Source organism: Mesoplodon bidens (assembly GCF_964165515.1).
Source record: "Mesoplodon bidens genome assembly, chromosome: 18".
NCBI classification, from domain to species: domain Eukaryota; kingdom Metazoa; phylum Chordata; class Mammalia; order Artiodactyla; family Ziphiidae; genus Mesoplodon; species Mesoplodon bidens.
In genome coordinates this window covers 20,046,910-20,066,747 of record NC_138175.1, presented here as the reverse complement: position 1 = coordinate 20,066,747, position 19,838 = coordinate 20,046,910, and the positions used below count along the sequence as shown (strand labels likewise).

The 19,838-nt window shown below is 36.6% G+C and overlaps 1 protein-coding gene across 2 annotated transcripts in view; it reads left to right on the top strand.

Annotated features, from left to right (window-relative positions):
- The window catches only part of CBFB (core-binding factor subunit beta), a gene marked incomplete at its 3' end in the record, with an annotated part of 64,075 nt that extends 44,548 nt beyond the window's left edge, over positions 1-19,527 (top strand). The window contains exons 5-6 of one of the 2 annotated variants that reach the window (XM_081217004.1): positions 2,724-2,819; positions 17,281-19,527. In XM_081217004.1, coding sequence (XP_081073130.1) covers positions 2,724-2,819; positions 17,281-17,349 — 165 coding nt within the window. Of the gene's footprint in view, positions 1-2,723; positions 2,856-17,280 lie in introns of those variants that run through there. The other variant, XM_081217005.1, reaches the window with a different exon arrangement.
- Between the last annotated feature and the right edge of the window lie 311 nt (positions 19,528-19,838).

Below are 19,838 nucleotides of genomic sequence, written 5' to 3'. Positions count from 1 at the left end.
CTGTAAAATAAATATAGTTGTAGATTTAGCAATACAATAAAGACAAAATCAGTGTAGCAAGAATGGTTAAGAATAGTCTATATATATGCTCTATGAGAGCACTGCTAGGTCATTATTTACCACATGGGTTTCATAAACACCCAGCCACCTTTTATGATGACCCCACCTGACTACTTTGTGCAGACTGTGGTATAGACTGTGGACTAACAGGCTAGTATAACAAGTAGCTGGTGGGGACTGGAGTGCTGAAAGCCTCCCACCACCTGAGTCTGGGTAGGGTTATTTGTCCCTATCCATTTGAGCACACTTTATGGGTGAGTGTATAGTTTTATCAGTAAGTACTCTTTATGCTGTCCTTGAAAGGGATGTGTTACTTAAGTTCGCAACAGGAAAGGATCAGGATAACACTGGATCACTGATCATCTTTCAGATTTAACCATTTAAAGTGCAGACTCTGTTCATTGCACATACATTTCACATCTTACTAGAAAAGACCAAGATAGAAGCTGGAATTATAGAGTAGAGAGCTACCAAATCTCTCTTAGCTTATTTTACTACAAATATTAGTAATAATACTTTTTAAAATTTTAATAAGGTAAAAATCTATGATCATTGCTAGAATACACATTAGTGGCTAATAACTTCCTTAGGGAGTTAGATTACATCTTGTGTTATATGCTCTCATTTCATCTTGTAATCCTTTACTATACTCAGTCACAACTGATAATTATATATTGATTTTTGTAATTATTTGTTCATTGTCCACCTGCCCCTCTAGACCAGAAACTATAAGGAAGAGCACCATTTGCTCCCACACATTGTATGCATGGCACCCAGCACAGTGACTTGGGCATAATAAAGACTCACGGAATATTTGTGGAATAAATCAAAAAGTGGATGAATGCACAGGACAGAAGGGATATCCTGTTATCAGCAGACCTGTCCTGGTTGATATCTAATCAAATAAGAGAAAGTCCTTGGCATTTGGGAGCAGTGTTCTTTTGCAGGTGCCTGTGGCTTATGTAGTACATTCTGAGAATACAGTTGCTATTTATAGTAATGTTTAGTCACTTGTAAACTTTACACGTTCACAAATGCTTATAAAATAATAGCATTTATTGAATGTTGTCAGGTAGTACACTTAAGCATTTTTATATGTTATATCATTTAATCTTGAGACGTAAGTATTACTACTACGTGCATTTTACATGTGACTTTACTGAGACTTAGAAAATGAAATACCTTGCCCTGGGTCGTAGAGCTAGTAGATGCAACATAAGAATGGAGACTTGATCACACCTTTCACTTTTGTTTAAGTTATAGACCTTGTGTCAGTGAAAATTGCAAGTATCAAACAACCCTACTAACAGCCAAATAAAGGATTTATCACACAGAATAAGATATCAACAGTATGCAGTTCAGGCATTTATATTATCAGGAGCTGTGGGTCTTTTCATTTTCCTGCTGTACTATGCTCAGTGTGTGGCAACATCCCCAGTATTATGTTTGCAAGATGGTTGCTGTATCTCTGGTCATTGCATCGGTTCCCAAGAAGAAGGAAAGGTGACATGTCTCTCAAATGACTTTCTCAGAAGGCCCATTCATTGACTTGCACTTCTATATCATTGGCTAGAACATAGTTAACTGGCCACCCCTTGCTGTAATGAAACTAGGACAGTGAATATTGATGACTTTTTTGGCATTGTTTTTGATATTTTAGTTTCTTCAAGTGTGCCATTGAAAATCCTAGTGTTGAGAAGTGCGTGACTGCAAATCACACACTTGAGCATCCTGTGCAGTAGACAGCGAGGGAGTTTTAAGTTGGGGAATGTTGTGGTCAGATTGTGCTTTAGAAGGCACGCTCTGATGGCTGTGTTTTGGCTTGGGGGATGACAGAATGGAAACAGGAAGAGACTTTGCAGTAGTTTGGGTGAGAGATCTTAGGTTCCTGAACTAGGAAAATGTAGAAATGAAAAGGAGCCTAAAGATTCAAAAAATAGGAGGTCAGATGGATAGGATTTGGTGGTTGATTGGCTCTATGGAGACGGGGAGAGTGAAGTGTCAAAGGCAGCTCCGGTTCTTGGCCGAAATGAGTGAGTAGTGCCACCATCCAGACTAAAGAAGTGTAAAGGGAAAGTTTAAATTGGTTACCTTTTAGACACAAGAAGTTTGAAGTATCTGGGTTTCCTTCAGATCTTTATCCATTTGTTGGGAAAGGATTAGGATTTGTTATATGTTACAAATAAATTTTTCTTGATAATATCCCTTGGAATTTTCTTTTTGTTGTCTAGAAGTTTCTAACATTTGTACAGTCGATTCTGTTAATATTCTCTTTTATATTTCTGGCTTTAGAATCATACTTAGAGCACCTGGCCTGTCTTATCCCCACACTGTAGAAGTATTTAATATTTTCTTTTTCCTTATACTTCTATGTTTTAAATATTAACTTGATCAGAATTTTACTTTGCTGAAGAGGATGAGGTAAGGACAGAAAGGGAAGAGCATTTTGAGTTGTTAGAATATAACTGAACACGATTACTATTTCCAAGGTGTTATAATAGAACATGAAAATACTGACGTTTTCTTTAAGAAGTTTCTCTTTTTTTATGGCTTTGATGTTTTGAGAAATACTCTGCTGTTTATTTCTTTCAAAAAAGACACCCCCAAATTTTTTTTATTATAAATCAAAATTAAAATATCTGTTTCATATATTCTTATGACAGCAGGAGGATGCATTAGCACAACAGGCCTTTGAAGAGGCCCGGAGAAGGACACGTGAATTTGAAGATAGAGACAGGTCTCATCGGGAGGAAATGGAGGTGAGAGTTTCACAGCTGCTGGCAGTAACTGGTTAGTACTTTCCCCCAAACTCTCAGGCTCTATTTGTGATGTTTGTGCATAATGATTTTAAATAGTTTAGTAGTTCAATGTCTTTCATTTTTTAAAAGTTGTACTCTTGTGACTTTGTGTTTATTAAATGTAATTGCTATAAAGAAAGTCTTAATTTTAAGGTTGTACATGAATTCCTCATTTATTGGTCCTCAAAAAAAATATTTACTATCATGTATATTTTTTATTAATTGATTGATCCAAGTATCTTACCTCTTTTTTCTTAATTATCTTTCAGATTATATGTAAAAATTACCTTATGTTATCATAGGATACATATTTTTAGAACATTATTAAAACTCTCTGGGAGTAACGTTATTTCCCACTTTTCTATAAATATTTGTCTTGATTTTGTAACATTATAATTTTCAGTCATTTGTATAGTCTCTTCACTAGAGGAAAATTTATTTTCAGAGTACTCAAAGAATGGAATTAACCTAGACTGTATTTCTTTTAACCTTTTTATGGTAAAGTACACACCAAATCTACATAAAAAATATGTAGCTTAATTATTAGAATGCTAATAACACCCTTATAACCATCCAGGTAAAAAAAAAAAAAAATGTGACAGTTACCCCAGTAGCCCCCTCCATGTGTACATCTAATTATGACCTTTTCCCTCCCTTCAAAAGTAATGATTTTCTCAATTTTTATAGTAATCACTTCCTTGTGTCTTTTTATAGTTTTATTATCCATGTCTACTTCAGTCTTAAACACTCAAATTTAGTCTTGTCCAGTGTTTAAATTTGTTATGACTATCAACGAAATAGAATAATTTCCAAGCATTAAAAAGAGTTCTGGAGATTGGTTGCACAACAGTGTGAATGTGCTTACTTAACACTACTGAACTGTACACTTAAAGGTGGTTAAGATGGTAATTTTTATGTTTGTAATTTTTCCACGTTAAAAAAATTTTTTAAGTCATTGTTACATAGTAGAGAAAATGTTTTTTCATTCACTAAATTATATGTACACTATTTAAATGTAAAAGTGTGTGTGTGGTTAAGACAGTGGTTAAGAGCCCAGACTCTAGAGCCTGATGGCAAGATCTGAATCTGGCTCTGGCACCTTGTCACCTCTGACAAATTATTTCACCTTTCTGTGGCTGAGTTTCCTCATCTATAAAATAGGGCTAATTGTGCCTATCTCATAGGGTCATTGTAAGGATTAAATGAGTAAATACATGTGAAAGCACTTTTAGAGAATGTGGCACTGACTAGGTGTCAGCTGATATTATTGGTATTATTTCATATATATGTTAAAATATTTTTTAAAAAATAAGTGAAAAAAATCAAGCCTACTTAGTGGTTAGTGTATGAAATAAAATTATTATCTTTTAATGGTTGATATTTCCCTTTGTCAATGAGTGAATTGATTTAATAGGCTGATAGCAACTGATGATGTCCCCAAGAATACTTCTAGCTAGGGGAAGGAACAGGAGGGATATAATGCAATACATTTTTTTCTTTGAAGCTTTTACTTTTTTTTTTTTTCTTTGGCCGCACCATGCGGCATGTGCAATCTTAGTTCCCCAATGAGGGATCGCACCCGTGCCCACTGCAGTGGAAGCATGAAGTCTTAACCACTGGACCTCCAGGGAAGTCCCTGAAGCGTTTACAGTTCTTGTGATCAAACTTCCCATGGCATTTTCTTTGAGAATCCTGTATCTGTAATAGTAAGAAGTTTTCGAATGTGTAATATGCATTTGTTATCTTATACTTCTGAACCTTCTTGCTCATGCTGTTCGTTCCCTGACTGAGAATTTACTTTTCTACCCATTCAAGGCCCAACTTAAATGTTATCTGTCAATCCCTTCTCCAATCTTCTTAATCATAATTAGCCCTTCTACTTTGTCGTTTCCAGAGCACTTCTCATTTCTATCATTGTTCTTATTGAACAGGATGTTAAAACAATTATAAAGTTGTCTCTACTCCACCATAGTGTGATCACCAGTGAAGTGGGGCCCCTGATTTTTTGACCTCCACATTACCCACCACAGTGTTTTGTACATTGCATTTAGTTGTCAAATGGACAGCTTCAAAAAATACCTCCTGGGCTTCCCTGGTGGCGCAGTGGTTGAGAGTCCGCCTGCCGATGCAGGGGACATGGGTTCATGCCCCGGTCCGGGAAGAGGCCTGTGAGCCATGGCTGCTGAGCCTGCGCGTCCGGAGCCTGTGCTCTGCAACGGGAGAGGCCAAACGGGAGAGGCCACAACATTGAGAGGCCCGCGTGACTGAGACACACACACACACACACACACACGCACGCGCGCGCGCTCCTACTCTGCCTGTCTGAAAACTAGAGCCTGTACGTTACAGTAGAATAATACATGTTAATGGTCTCCGGAAAGATGTTTAAATGTTTATAATTTGTTGGTTTATATTAACTAGGTAATTTATTAAGTAATGAACTCCAACTGTGTTGTGCTAGATTCTGCGTTAGGGACTAGGAAATATATAGATGAAAATGCATGGTTTCTGTCCTTGAACATCTGTCAGTCTTGAGGGGAAAATAGATGTATAAACAGATCCTTGCAGTCTGCTTTAGCAGCACCTGTACTTCAAGGGGAACAGTGGCGGTGCAGAGGAAGGAGCACTTACATCTGCCTCTGCCTGGGGGATTCACAGGAGAATATACTTGCAGGGATTTGAAGGAAGAATGTGAGTTTGCCAGCTACACAAGCTGGGGAAAGCATTCTGGACAGAAGGAACAGTGTATGCAAAGGAGTGAAGGAAAAAGAGACATTGTCATGTCAGAGAACATGATTGGTCAGTCTTTCTAGAGCAAGCTAACATGGCTTTAAATGAATATAAGAATTGTTTTATAAAAAGTGCTGTTCAGCCACATTATATTTGAAGAATAACTATTTGACAACTAATGGAACAATTAGGAGTTTTTTTATATGATTTGCTTTAAATAAAATTCTAGATTAGTTGAGGCTAAGAATTATCTTCTCTAAAATGTTAATTTGATTATTATAAATAATGTTACTTGAAGAAAAACATTTTGGTGTGTCAGTTTATATGTGCTTATGTTTGTATTTGTGTATGAACAAAAATATAGTCTGGTGATAGAGGTGTCAGATAATTTGTTGCTCAGATAGATTGTTTCTAGTGAGTTTTATGTCAGTGATTGAGCACATGGGCTTTGTAGTCAGGCGTAGTTGAGATTCCTGGTCCATTAATTGCTAACCTCTCTTAAGTGCGTTTTCTCGTAGAAATTGTTGTGAGAATGAAATGGGAAAGTGCTTATAAGGCACTTAGTATGGTGCTTGATATGTGTATGCCTTCAGTAAATAATAGCTCTAAAGTACTTTAGCACTAAAAGCTCTACCACAGTGCTGGTTCAAGTTAATTGAATTATCTGGCTAACAAGAACATTGTTTTAGTTCTCTAAAGTGTATCAGGGCACTTTCCCTGCATTATGACCTAGAGCATAGAGAAAAAGGTTAGATTTTCATCAGTGATTTAAGATCCATAGTCCCTTATGGCAGTAATTTTAAAAGTTCTCGTAGATAACTGTTATCTGGAAAATTGGGCTGGAATCTGACCTCAGAGCTTGCACTGGCAGTCTCTTAGGGGAGTTTTGGGTATGCATGTCTTTTGGCACTGTGTGCATGTGTATTTTGCTTCTCCTTAAAAAAAAAAAAATCATGACAGATTCTTGATGTCAGCTTATTTCTTGTAGTTTACCTCCTTTTTCCTAAAAGGGGAACATTGGGGGTGAATGTTGCATTTTTTCCCCTGTAATTCAAACATCTATAAGGGGATCTTACAAAATATAATTGAACATTCTTTTTATTTGTTTTTAATTTTGTTTTTTAAAAAGTAACAATTTTATAAAAAATGATTTTCTTACACTCACCTGGGTAAAATTCTTATTATATTTGAAGAAACTGAGACTCTGAGAAAATTTAATTGACTTGCTCTCTTTTGAAATAGTTGGTTAATGAAAGGGGAGGGTGAAGACTTAAACCATCTTCCTAAGCAGAAGTTCTCCACATATACAGCCCAGCACTGGGAAAAGAATTTCCACATCACCCATAAAGATGATTAAGTTGAAAAGTAAAATCTGCCAGAACCAGAAGAAGTTAGAAACCATTTTGCCTGGAAAAGAAAAAACTGAGGAAGAAAAGAATAATAATGGTTCTCGTGGGTGGTCCTGATGACTGACTAAAGACAAGGGCCAAGGAGCAGTGGTAACTCTTGGGTGGCAGTAACCCAGTAAATGGTCCTTGGAGGCTTAAGATCCTGGCAGCACAGAGGCTTACGGATGTCCTACCCCTGTTTGGATAACCTCTGAGGCCTCTAGCCCTGACATGCTAAACTTGTAACAGTGGTGCTCATGAACATTTAATGTGTGTATCTGATTAAGGTTACAGTGGGAAGCAGAACTCCAAGTGGTTTTGGTTTTCCCCAGTGTCTTTTAACCTGAAATCAGTTCTAAAACTCCTTGAGTGATTACTTTTCATTGTTTATCTTTTATACCTTTTGAATTTTGTATCATGTGCATCTGTTACCTATCAAGAAGAGAAAAATTGTTGCTAGTGTTAACACAGAATGATGAAAACAGAAGATTCTAGAACTTGCTATCTGTTTTCTCCGACGTATAGGCAGTTTTTAAAAATGTAAAATCCTGTCTTCGTTTGAAATTTATACAGAACCTTAATGTATAAAATAGCTTAAAGGGGCACTGCTCTGGGTGAAGCAGGAGTAGGGATTATTCTGGTCCCCCTCTAGAGTCCCTGGAATGTGTTCAGGAAACCCAGTAAGTGGCAGAATGTAACTTGAGAACCTTTGAGGTAGTAGATGAGGATGAGGCTTCTAATAAATTGCCCTGGTTTTGAGTCCTAGCTCTACTTGTTGCCATGTGGCATTGGGAAAGTTGCTTATCCTCTTGACCCTCATCTGTAAAATGGAGCTAACACCCTACCTCCCAGGGTGCTGCCTAACTCAGTATCTGACATTTAAAATGGAATTCATTGGAAGCTAGTTCCTTCATCCTCTCTTTTTTTTTTTTTGCGGTACGTGGGCCTCTCACTGCTGTGGCCTCTCCCATTGTGGAGCACAGGCTCCAGATACGCAGGCTCAGCGGCGATGGCTCACGGGCCCAGCCGCTCCGTGGCATGTGGGATCTTCCCGGACCGGGGCACGAACCTGTGTCCCCTGCATTGGCAGGCGGACTCTCAACCACTGCGCCACCAGGGAAGCCCCATCCTCTCTTTCTGTGCACCTTGGCTCACAACATATCTGGAGTGGCAATAAAGGCAGGCATATCCTAACTGTAGACTCTGAAAGTCAAAGATATGTTGCCAAGCTATTTTATATCCTGGTGTTTGTTTCTTTCTTTCTTTGTTTTTTAACAATAGTAAAGGATCTTGAACTTTTCTGGCTTCTCTTGGGGTTGGATAGTGACAAGGAGGGGGTACAAAGAGGGAACTTCCCACGTTTGGTGATATTATATTTCTTGATCTGGAGGCTAGTTACATGGGTGTGTTCATTTCCTGAAAATTCATCACTCATATATATGATTTGTACACTCTTCTGTACTTTAATAAAACGTAGACTTTAAAAAAAATAATAATCACAGACATTTCTTCTGTAAAGTGCCTGCCTGCCCATTGATATCTGTTGCCACATAGAAGTGGCCCAGTGCCTTTCTACCCGAGAATCTTACCATTATTTAAAACTGTTGACCTGTTATCCATGGCAGTCCTTCAGGTTACACATCTCTATAACTGTAATTCCAGTACCTTACTTTGGGATTTTGTGAAGGAAGATAGAGGCTAATAAGGTATAGACTGAGTGCTTTCGTCATAAATAAGTTGGAAAGATACCTCTGTCATCTGTTATAGCAGCTCATACACACTCTTGGTGTGTCTAGGGACTACCTTCAGCTTCATTGGCCTCTTAACCTAAAACTGTGATACAGTACTGTTGGCTCTTAATTCAGCTGCAAGGTGGACAGGGTGCTGAAAGATTTTCTCTCTGTCATTACCTAGAAAATGCTTTCATTTGGTTAGGTTATAAAAGCGTTAGCAAATAAATTGTTATCTTTAATGTCAGAGAATGGGTAAATAATTATTGCTTATTCTGCTATAGGCAGTTTTAAAAAAGTAAAGTTCAGTAAATCATATGAGAATTTTATGTGGAGACTATTTGGAAATAAAAACAAGCGGAAGACTGTGGTTTTTATATTTGTGTTTTGTATGTTTTTGGAGCCTTTGATTCTGTGTGGTCCAAGAAAAAAAATCACAGCCTCTATTTATTTTAAATTCCCACAGGCTTCAGTTTTCATATCACTTAACTCTACCGACACTTACTTTTATGTAAGGACAAATGAACATAAATATCTGTCTCTTCTGGGCCTTCCTGAGGTGTGTTTTAGGTATAGGCAGTAGATGAAAGTGAACCGAGAATATGAACTCAGACTAAGAATGAGAATCGGAAAAAAAAAAGAATGAGAGGGCTTCCCTGGTGGTGCAGTGGTTAAGAATCCGCCTACCAATGCAGGGGACATGGGTTCGAGCCCTGGTCCAGGAAGATCCCACATGCCGCGGAGCAACTAAGCCCGTGTGCTACAACTCCTGAGCCCGCATGCCACAACTACTGAAGCCTGTGCACCTAGAGCCCTTGCACTGCAACAAGAGAAGCCACCAAAATGAGAAGCCCGCACACCGCAATGAAGAGTAGCCCCTGCTCGCCACAACTAGAGAAAGCCAGTGCGGAGCAATGAAGACTCAACTCAGCTAAAAATAAATAAATAAATAAATTTATAAAAAAAGAAAATCCTGTTAAAATATAAAATTTTAAAACAAAACAAAAAAGAATGAGAATCAGAAGAGGATTAACAAGGACAAGGATTCTAGGTCTGCTGCTCCCATACTAAGAGAAAAACAAGGTCTTGGTTTGGTCTCTTATCATAAGAGATGTAGGTTTTATTAAAATTTATTTTGTTTTAACTTTATTTTAGCCTGTAAAAGTTACTCTTATCTGCAGGATGCAGATTTTTTTAACATTTGAAAAGTTCATACAGATAAATTGGGAAGTTATGAGCAGCTTTGTTGTGATAGCAACAGCATGAATGCATACTATGTGCCAGGCAGTATATGCTGCAATATTTGTTTTACACTTGATTCTTAAGTGCTCTTATAAGATGTATCTCAATTTTGAGGAACTGAGGCTGAAAGAGGATAAGAAGCTTGTATAAGCTCACATTGCTAACTTGGTAGAGCCACCCTAGTCCAAGCCTGGAAATGTCAGTTATTTCCACTATCTCTTTTATTTTAAAATGCCACCTTATATTTAAAGTTTTCCTGAAGTTGTATACTTTGTAAGAACTGTATTTTTTGATGTGCCTGTTAGATCAGCTCTTGCAGTCTACTTATCTGACAGGTGTTTATGATTGTCTGCTCACCTTGTTTTTACAATTTTAATGAGTTTGGAGAAATTGCATTTCTTTCTCTCATATTAGGACTTAAAATTTCTACTTTGTGTCTCTTCCAGCCTTAGCAGTCAGGAGAAATAGCAGTGACTTACGAGGCTGACATTAATGCTAATTGGAAGTTAAAGGTTCATCCTTTTAGAGTTGTGAGTTCGTGTTCTCACTGCCACCACCTAACTCTGAAACCTCAGAGGAATCATTTAACATTCTTGGTCTCGGGCCTATCATCTGTAATGTGAGAGTTGAACTGGATCTCTATAAAGTACTGTGCTGCTCTAAAATTCTGTCATGCCATGTTCTGACTTTTAGCCAAGTGTCAAACAAAGTGATTTGCACATTATCTGGATACAGTATACACTCAATAAATTGGATTTCTTTTTAGTTATTAGGGCATTTTCTCATGAAGAGTTTTCTGCAATTTGATGATCTTGATAATAAAAGAATGGAAATCAACCAGGTTTTATTCATTTTCATTTGGGTAGCCCTGCTCTTGGCTACTTCTGCACAGCCCAGACCAGTAGGGAAAGCTCCAGTATCCGGTGAATACTTTTTGTCTCTTCATTTTGAACACATCCTATGACTGCCATCTAGAAACCGGATTTGCCATGTTTCTGGGTGATGGTATACTGAAAGAAAGAAGATAGGAGCGATTGGTGGTGAGGGGTCTGTAGTAAAATTTCTAGATTTTAATACTTACAAATATTAAAAACAGATTTGTATTCTGAACAGGCTCATGGGTGTCTGCTTTATATTAAAACCGTATTCTGGGGCTTCCCTGGTGGCGCAGTGGTTGAGAGTCCGCCTGCCGATGCAGGGGACACGGGTTCGTGCCCCGGTCTGGGAAGATCCCACATGCCGCGGAGCGGCTGGGCCCGTGAGCCATGGCTGTTGAGCCTGTGCGTCCGGAGCCTGTGCTCCGCAACGGGAGAGGCCACAACAGTGAGAGGCCCATGTAACGCAAAAAAAAAAAAAAAAAAAAAAAAAAAAGAAGAAAACCGTATTCTGAAATAACTGTTAATAAAAAGTTAAAATCAAGGGCCTATGTGGATTGACTGGGGAGAAAGAAACTAGAAATTACGGACTTTATGTTTTTAGAATAATCAAGTTCAGAGAGTTTCTTTGCCATCATCTAGTCTAGTTTGTTACTCACAGAATTCATTCTAAAACATCCAACCTCCATTAGAAAACTGCTCCAGTAGAAGGCACTGCTTCCCAAGGCAGCGCATCCAGTTGTTGAATTCCAGTCCTGTGGAAGCTATTTCATTAACGTAAATGTTTCTGTATTTGTTTCCTTCATATAACAGCCCATACATCTTCCTCCCTAGCATTAAATTTCCTCCCAGTCTCCCAGCTCTCTCATTCTTCCCTCTCCTGCTCTCATTCATACTCTTTCAGACTTCCCTTATTTTTTTATCTTTGATTCTCCTTCATAGTGTCTTCATTTACATCTTCCTCATTGCTTCTTTACAATGTAAATAGAAACGGAAAACACAAGTAAATAGCAAAACAACTTTTCTTTCCATGCTTTTACCAAAAATATATTTTAAACAAATAAACCCATGGCAACCTCTGCACAGCCCTGACCAGTAGGGAGACCTCCACCTGCTGATGACTGTTTTGTTGTCACTCATTTGGAGTCATCCCATTATTAAAATAATTTGAAAATTACTCTTATCCCAAGACAAAAGCTGAAATATTCTTTTCACAAAGTATTACTGGTAGGTTAGTAGTAATTTATAAATGTATAATTAGGATTGATTTTTCTCAGTGTTTCTTCATTGCTCAGCCCCTTTCTAACCTTCATTGACTGAAACCAGATGCTTATATCACCATCTCTTATTTTGCAGAATTGATCAGTCCTTACATTACATTTAACATTGATTCTGTATGGAACATAAATTGTTTTCCTAATGCATATGCATTCCATAGCTCTTTCAGTCTGTACCCATGCAGCATAACATTAACCTGACTAGTTAAATGAAAGGAATGTGCTAAAATTTAGTCAGCATGCAGTCTGCTAATAAATAGTTAAGATTTGCTAGAGAAATATGTCACAGTTTATAAGAAAGACCAGGGAAGTTAGTGTTGGGTTTTATATGATTTATTTGAAAGTGAATAAAGCTGTGTCATTTCTGTCTAAACAACATTAACCCTCTTGAGAAATGATGATGTAACTGGAGCTTCTGACTAAACATGATTTTACAGTACAGGTGTGACTCGTTAAGCTGTTTCTTTGAAGGTCAAGGATGCTCTTTCTCTAATTGTTTTAGATCTTAACCATTGAAATCAGAACATTTCTATTTTTGGTTAAATTTGTTTCCAAAAACTGACAGATAATGGACAATCAATTGGTGATAATAATACATAATTCCATTTAGCTAAGGATTGCACAGGTAATTGCAGTTAGTCCCAGTTGCTGGCATATAACAGAGGTGGCTAAAACAAGATCCACATGAACGATGATGGTGGCTTGGACTAGGGTAAGAGTGGTAGAGTTAGTCAGAAGTGGTCAGATTCGGGACATATTTAAATGTAGAGATGTCAGAATTTGCTGTTGGGTGTGAGAGATGTTAAGGGGTTTTTGCCCTTAATAACTGGTAAAATGGAGTAGCCTTTATCTAACATAGGAAAACTGTTGCTGAGGGAACTAGGTTCTGTATACAAACAGATGTTTGCTTGACTGACGTTTGTAGTCACTAGAGAACACTTATAAAAGAAAGATGCATTGGAATTTGTGAAAGAGACTGAAAGTAAATATTATGTGTGGATTAAAGGGGGGCACTATGTTATTTTAAAACTTTATATTAGCAGAGAGTGTCATGCACAGTATATTAGTTCTTAGATGTTCTCTATTAAGTAATTTGCCATAGTTTAAACAGAAATGTTTATTCTACAGTGAAACTTGAAATCCTCAATGTTTGTGATTGTCAAGCCTCTTAGTTGTTAAGTATTGTTGTAAAGATACTTCTGAATATATAAGTGCACCAAGGATTCTAATATACTTCCGTTGTTGCTTTTGAGACAATACTTTATCCGTAGTAATTCTGAATTTTATTTCTTGAGATAGAGATTCCTAGTTAAATCCAGTTGGCAGAGATGGAATTCAGTGAGAGATGAAATTCAGTATTACATTTTTCAGTCATATAATTTATAGGCCATATACTTCTGTGTGACTCAGTTTCTTTATCTGTAAAATGGATAAACAATAGCACCTATGTTATAGGTAGTTGGCAGGGATTAAATTGGTTCGTCCATGGAAATTGCTTAGAACAGTGCCCAGCATATAGTTGGTGCTCAATAAATGTCAGCTATTTTTTAAAATTTTTATTTACTCATTTATATATATTTTATTGAAGTATAGTTGATTTTTTTTGCTATTATTGGTGTTAAATTTATTTTTTAAATGTCTTAATATAAAATATAACTTGTTTATTGGAAAAAATAACATTTGGTAACTATCAGTTTCCTAATCTGGTATTGGAATTCTTTTGTTAACTTTTTTTTTTTTCTGGTTGTCTCACAATAATTTTTTTTTTTGGAGTATAATTGCTTTACAATGTTGCATTAGTTTCTGCTGCACAGCAAAGTGAATCAGCCATATGCATACACACATCCCCTCCCTCCTGTACCTCCTTTCCCCCCACCATGCCACCCAACTAGGCCATCACAGAGCACCGAGCTGAGCTCCCTGTGCTATACAGCAGGTTCCCGCCAGCTATCTGTTTTACACCTGGTAGTGTATGTCAAACCTAATCTCCCAATTCATTCCACCTTCCCCTTCCCACCCTGTGTCCACACATCCGTTCTCTACATCTGCCTCTCTATTCCTGCCCTGCAAATAGGTTCATCTGTACCATTTTTCTAGATTCCACATATATGCATTAATATATGATATTTGTTTTTCTCTTTCTGTCTTGCTTCACTCTGTATGACAGACCCTAGGTCCATCCACATCTCTACAAATGACCCAATTTCATTTCTTTTTATGGCTGAGTAATATTCCATTGTATCTATGTACCACATCTTCTTTATCCATTCATCTGTTGGTGGACATTTAGTTTGTTTCCATGTCCTGGCTATTATAAATAGTGCTGCAATGAACATTGGGGTATATGTGTCTTTTTTTTTTTTTTTTCACTGTGTTGGGTCTTCATTGCTGCATGCGGGCTTTCTCTAGTTGTGGCGAGCAGGGGCTGCTCTTCGTTGTGGTGCGCGGGCTTCTCATTGCGGTGGCTTCTCTTGTTGCAGAGCACAGGCTCTAGGTTTGCGGGCTTCAGTAGTTGTGGCACACGAGCTCAGTAGTTGTGGCCCGCGGGCTCTAGAGCACAGGCTTAGTAGTTGTGGTGCACGGGCTTAGTTGCTTCACAGCATGTGGGATCTTCTTCTCGAACCCGTGTCCCCTGCATGGGCAGGCAGATTCTTAACCACTGCGCCACCAGGGAAGCCCTATATGTGTCTTTCTGAATTATGGTTTTCTCTGGGTATATGTCCAGTAGTGGGATTGCTGGGTCATATGATAATTCTATTTTTAGCTTTTTAAGGAACCAACATACTGTTCTCCACAGTGGCTGTATCAATTTACATTCCCACCAACAGTGCAAGAGGGTTCCCTTTTCTCTGCACCCTCTCTAGCATTTATTGTTTGTAGATTTTCTGATGATGGCCATTCTGACTGGTGTGAGGTGATACCTCATTGTAGTTTTGATTTGCATTTCTCTAATAATTAGTGCTGGTGAGCATCTTTTCATTGTCTCTTGCCCATCTGTATGTCTTCTTTGCTGAAATGTCTGTTTAGCTCTTCTGCCCATTTTTTGATTGGGTTGTTTGTTTTTTTGATATTGAGATACATGAGCTGTTTGTATATTTTGGAGATTAATCCTTTGTTGCTTTGTTTGCAAATATTTTCTCCCATTCTGTGGATTGTCTTTTGTCTTGTTTATGGTTTCCTTTGCTGTGCAAAAGCTTTTAAGTTTAATTAGGTCCAATTCATTTATTTTTGTTTTTATTTTCATTACACTAGTCAGTGGGTCATAAAAGATCTTGCTGTGATTTATGTCAAAGGGTGTTTTTTCCTATGTTTTCCTCTAAGAGTTTTAGTGTCTGGTCTTACATTTAGGACTTTAATCCATTTTGAGTTTATTTTTGTGTATGGTGTTAGGGAGTGTTCTAATTTCCTCAAAATACTAGCAAACAGAATCCAACAACACATTAAAAAGATTATACAACATGATCAAGTGGGATTTATCCCAGGGATGCAAGGATTCTTCAGTATACGCAAAACAATCAATGTGATACACCATATTAACAAATTAAAGAATAAAAACCATATGATCATCTCAATAGATGCAGAAAAAGCTTTTGACAAAATTCAACACCGATTTATGTTAAAAACTCTCCAGAAAGTGGGCATAGAGGGAACCTACCTCAACATAATAAAGGCCATAGATGACAAACCCACAGCAAACATCATTCTCAATGGTGAAAAACTGAAAGCTTTTCCTCTAAAATCAGGAACAAGACAAGGATACCCACTCTCACCACTATTATTCAACGTAGTATTGGAAGTCCTAGCCAGAGCAATCAGAGAAGAAAAAGAAATAAAAGGAATACAAATTGGAAAAGAGGAAATAAAACTGTCACTGTTTGCTGATGACATGATACTATACATAGAAAATCCTAAAGATGCCATCAGAAAACTACTAGAACTAATCAATGAATTTGGTAAGGTTGCAGGATACAAAATTAATGCACAGAAATCTCTGGCATTCCTATACACTAACAACAAAAGATCAGAAAGAGAAATTAAGGAAACAATCCCATTTACCATCACAACAAAAAGGATAAAATACCTAGGAATAAACCTACCTGAGGAGACAAAAGACCTGTACTCAGAAAACTATAGAACACTGATGAAAGAAATCAAAGATGACATAAACAGGTGGAGAAATATACCATGCTCCTGGATTGGAATAATCAATATTGTGAAAATGACTATACTACCCAAAGCAATCTACAGGTTCAGTGTAGTCCCTATCAAGTTACCAATGTCATTTTCCACAGAATTAGAACAAAAAATTATACAATTTATATGGAAACACAAAAGACCCCAAATAGCCAAAGCAATCTTGAGAAAGAAAAATGGAGTTGGAGGAATCAGGCTCCCCAACTTCAGACTATACCACAAAGCTTCAGTAATCAAGACAATATATGGTACGGGCACAAAAACAGAAATATGGATCAATGGTACAGGTAAGAAAGCCCAGAGGTAAACCCACACACCTGTGGTCACCTAATCTATGACAGAGGAGGCAAGAATATACAATGGAGACAAGACAGCCCCTTCAATAAATGGTGCTGGGAAAACTGGACAAGTACATGCAGAAGTACAGTTGATTTACAATGTGTTAATTTCAGGTATACAGCACAGTGATTCAGATATATAGATATATATATATATGTATGTATGTATGTATGTATATGTATACTTTTCCCTTATAGGTTATTATAAAATACTGAGTATAGTTCCCTGTGCTATACAGTAGGTTCTTGTTTGTTATCTGTTTTATATACAGTAGTGTGTAAAATGTCAGCTAGTATTAAAAGGGAAAATGGGAAAGTGTGCTTCTAAGGTGATTGGATCATGTGTTCAAGTTAAACCCTTTATTCCCAAAGCTATAAATGTAGGTTTGTTGCTCTTTTATCCACAGTACATATTTTGATAATGCTCTTTTGAATATAATGAGATTTTTTATTCTTGGTTTTGAAGGAAACTTTAACAAAATATTTCATACATAATCTAAATTGTTCTTTTTCTTCTTACATGTGGAGATACTGGCTGAAAATTTTTTTAATTGCAAACTTTTCTTATGTGCTACTGTAACATTTATTTGTTAGCACTTTGATTTTCAAAACACGTTTTAACCCTAAATTATGATTTTGTCTTTGCAGGCAAGAAGACAACAAGACCCTAGTCCTGGATCCAGTTTAGGTGGTGGTGATGACCTCAAACTTCGCTAATTAGTGGCACAAAAGATGTGCCCCCCCCATCTTTACATATTCATTTCTAGTCTGCAGAAATAATTGATTAAAAGACCAGAAACTGTGATAACTGGAGGTACTACGGTCTATTTCTCAACCTTAGGCAGTAACAAGACATCACAACTGCCATGGTTTTGCACTATGATATAATACCTGCATTTCTAATTTTGTATGCATGTAGCCAGTAATTATTTGAAATTTTCCTCTATGCAAGCTGACCTTGTTGACATTATTTTAGTGAGTTGAAACTATCCACTTGTAAAGCTCTTTTTTTCCACCATTTTAATTTAAAAGTTCATGTCATTTTAGAACAGGTCAAGAAATTAAAATTTTTATCAGAGGGTTTTTTCCCCTAATCAGTTGCTCTATTTTTTTTTTTTATTTTAGATGTGTTGGTTATACAGCTTCATTTTAGATAAATGTTCTTGGTTTTTTTGTTTTGTTTCCCCTGTTTCCTTCTGTGTTCTTATAGTCTATGGCATTTTAAAACTGCTGATGGTTTGCATTATTTACAAGCTAAAAACCTAGTAGCATAGAGCTGTCTGCCACACCTTCTAACACAAAGTTTACAGTTGTTAAAGTTGCAGTATCCTTTTAAATGTTGATAATCAGCTCCTTTTCTTTCCTTTTTAAACATAAAAAATTTTAATTGGTATTAACTCTGGTCTGCCCCAGATCTGTTTTAGACTCCGTTCTGTATTCATGAGTTTGTGTGGAGATATTCTCCATAGATGATAATATTCTACTGAAATGCCTAAAGAAGTCACAGGCTGGCTTCTGTTTTATTCAGGGATTTTTTTTTTAAGTCAATCAGAAAAGGGATACTGGAGCTTCTTCATGTATGTAACAGCATATTAAACTGGAGACAGTGATGAATCAGCTACAAAGGTAATGTATTAAAATCATGTTTAAGATAGCTGCTTTTATGTGTATTTTATAATGCATGCTTTTGTAAAAACAATTCTGGGTGATGAAAGATTAGTCTTAGAGAGAAAATGTACATCTGTGCAGAGGATACATTTTCTTCCATTAATTATTCTGGAAAAAAATTCACAGGTTATATATATGGTATTTTCCAAAAGGACTATTAATAGAACCTTTTGAGATGAATTAGTATAAGAATATTTTTAAAATAGGCTCACTATCAAATTGATTGCAACTTTTTTTTTTTAATACAAGACTGGAAAAAAGTGCTAAGTCATTTGGCACCTCCTTACAAATATTTTTCATGGTCACATTCGTTAAATGTTACTACATTTCTGAATTTTTGCAAAAATGTATTTTATCAAAATAGAATGGCATTATTTTAAAGAGTTTGAAAAACTGACATGGTCAATTCAGAAAATGAACTGAAGTCTGAATAAGGTCATTGCATTTAAAACATATATGTATACTTGACTGATAAGGGAGGTGTGACTTTCATTGTATATAGGTCTTATAATTCATAAAATATCCTGTATCTCAGAATAAAAATATTTGTTATATATTTGAAGTCATGCATGGTAAAGGGGTGTGTTTAAATTGTTATAAACAATAATGCATCATAAAAGACCATGCTGATCTTGTGTAACTAAGTACTATGAATGAATTTGGTTGGTATTTGGTGTTGTGCAGCTCACATGTTTACACACTCAGTGCCCTAATTTCCCCTGAGGGAATCACCTTTTAAGTGGTCCTTACAGTGCTGTTTTAAGGTTACTTTATCACAGAGCTCCTTGGTTTTTGACTTCTGCACTTAAATTTTTTCTTTTCTAATAACATGATGATGGCACATTTTTCTCTATTGTTTCTAGCTAAGGGCTTTCAGTCCACCAGTAACTAAGATCAAATGTTATTAAATGTTCATGTTGCCATCCTTCTGTACATACTGTCATTTAGCATTGTGCTGCTTCCATCTGTCTTAATGCTGGCATTAAGATCATGAGCCCTTTTTCTCCAAAAGTGCAGGCTTTGAAAACAGCTTTTTTTTAAGTTATTGGTACAATTTGATATTTTTCCATAATCTATATTTAAACAAAATTACATCATTGCATCATCTTTTCTAAATTCATCCTCATTAAAACTTGCCTTAAGCCACCAGATTGCTTTTGTCACCATTAGCCATATTGTGTGTTTGTATGTTTAATTTACTTTCACAATAAACTTCTGTGTAGTGAACTTCTGGCTTTTGGCTCTTTATTAACATAATCCAACAATTTCTGTTCTGGTGTTCATTATGACATAAAAGTTGATTTTGTTTCTGAGCTGTTCTTGCATTCTGCTTTTTAACCTTAAAATAAAAATCACCACCAACAGTAGTGGCATCTAGTGGTCATTTCTGTTAATTCCAAAGAAAACCTTTAATGTATATAACACAAAGAATACTAATTTCCCAGTGTATATTATAGTTTTCAAAAAATCTGCCTTGATTTACCCATCCTATGAGGTATGACTATAGAGTAGTGACCTTGGGGGGAAGGAAGAATTCC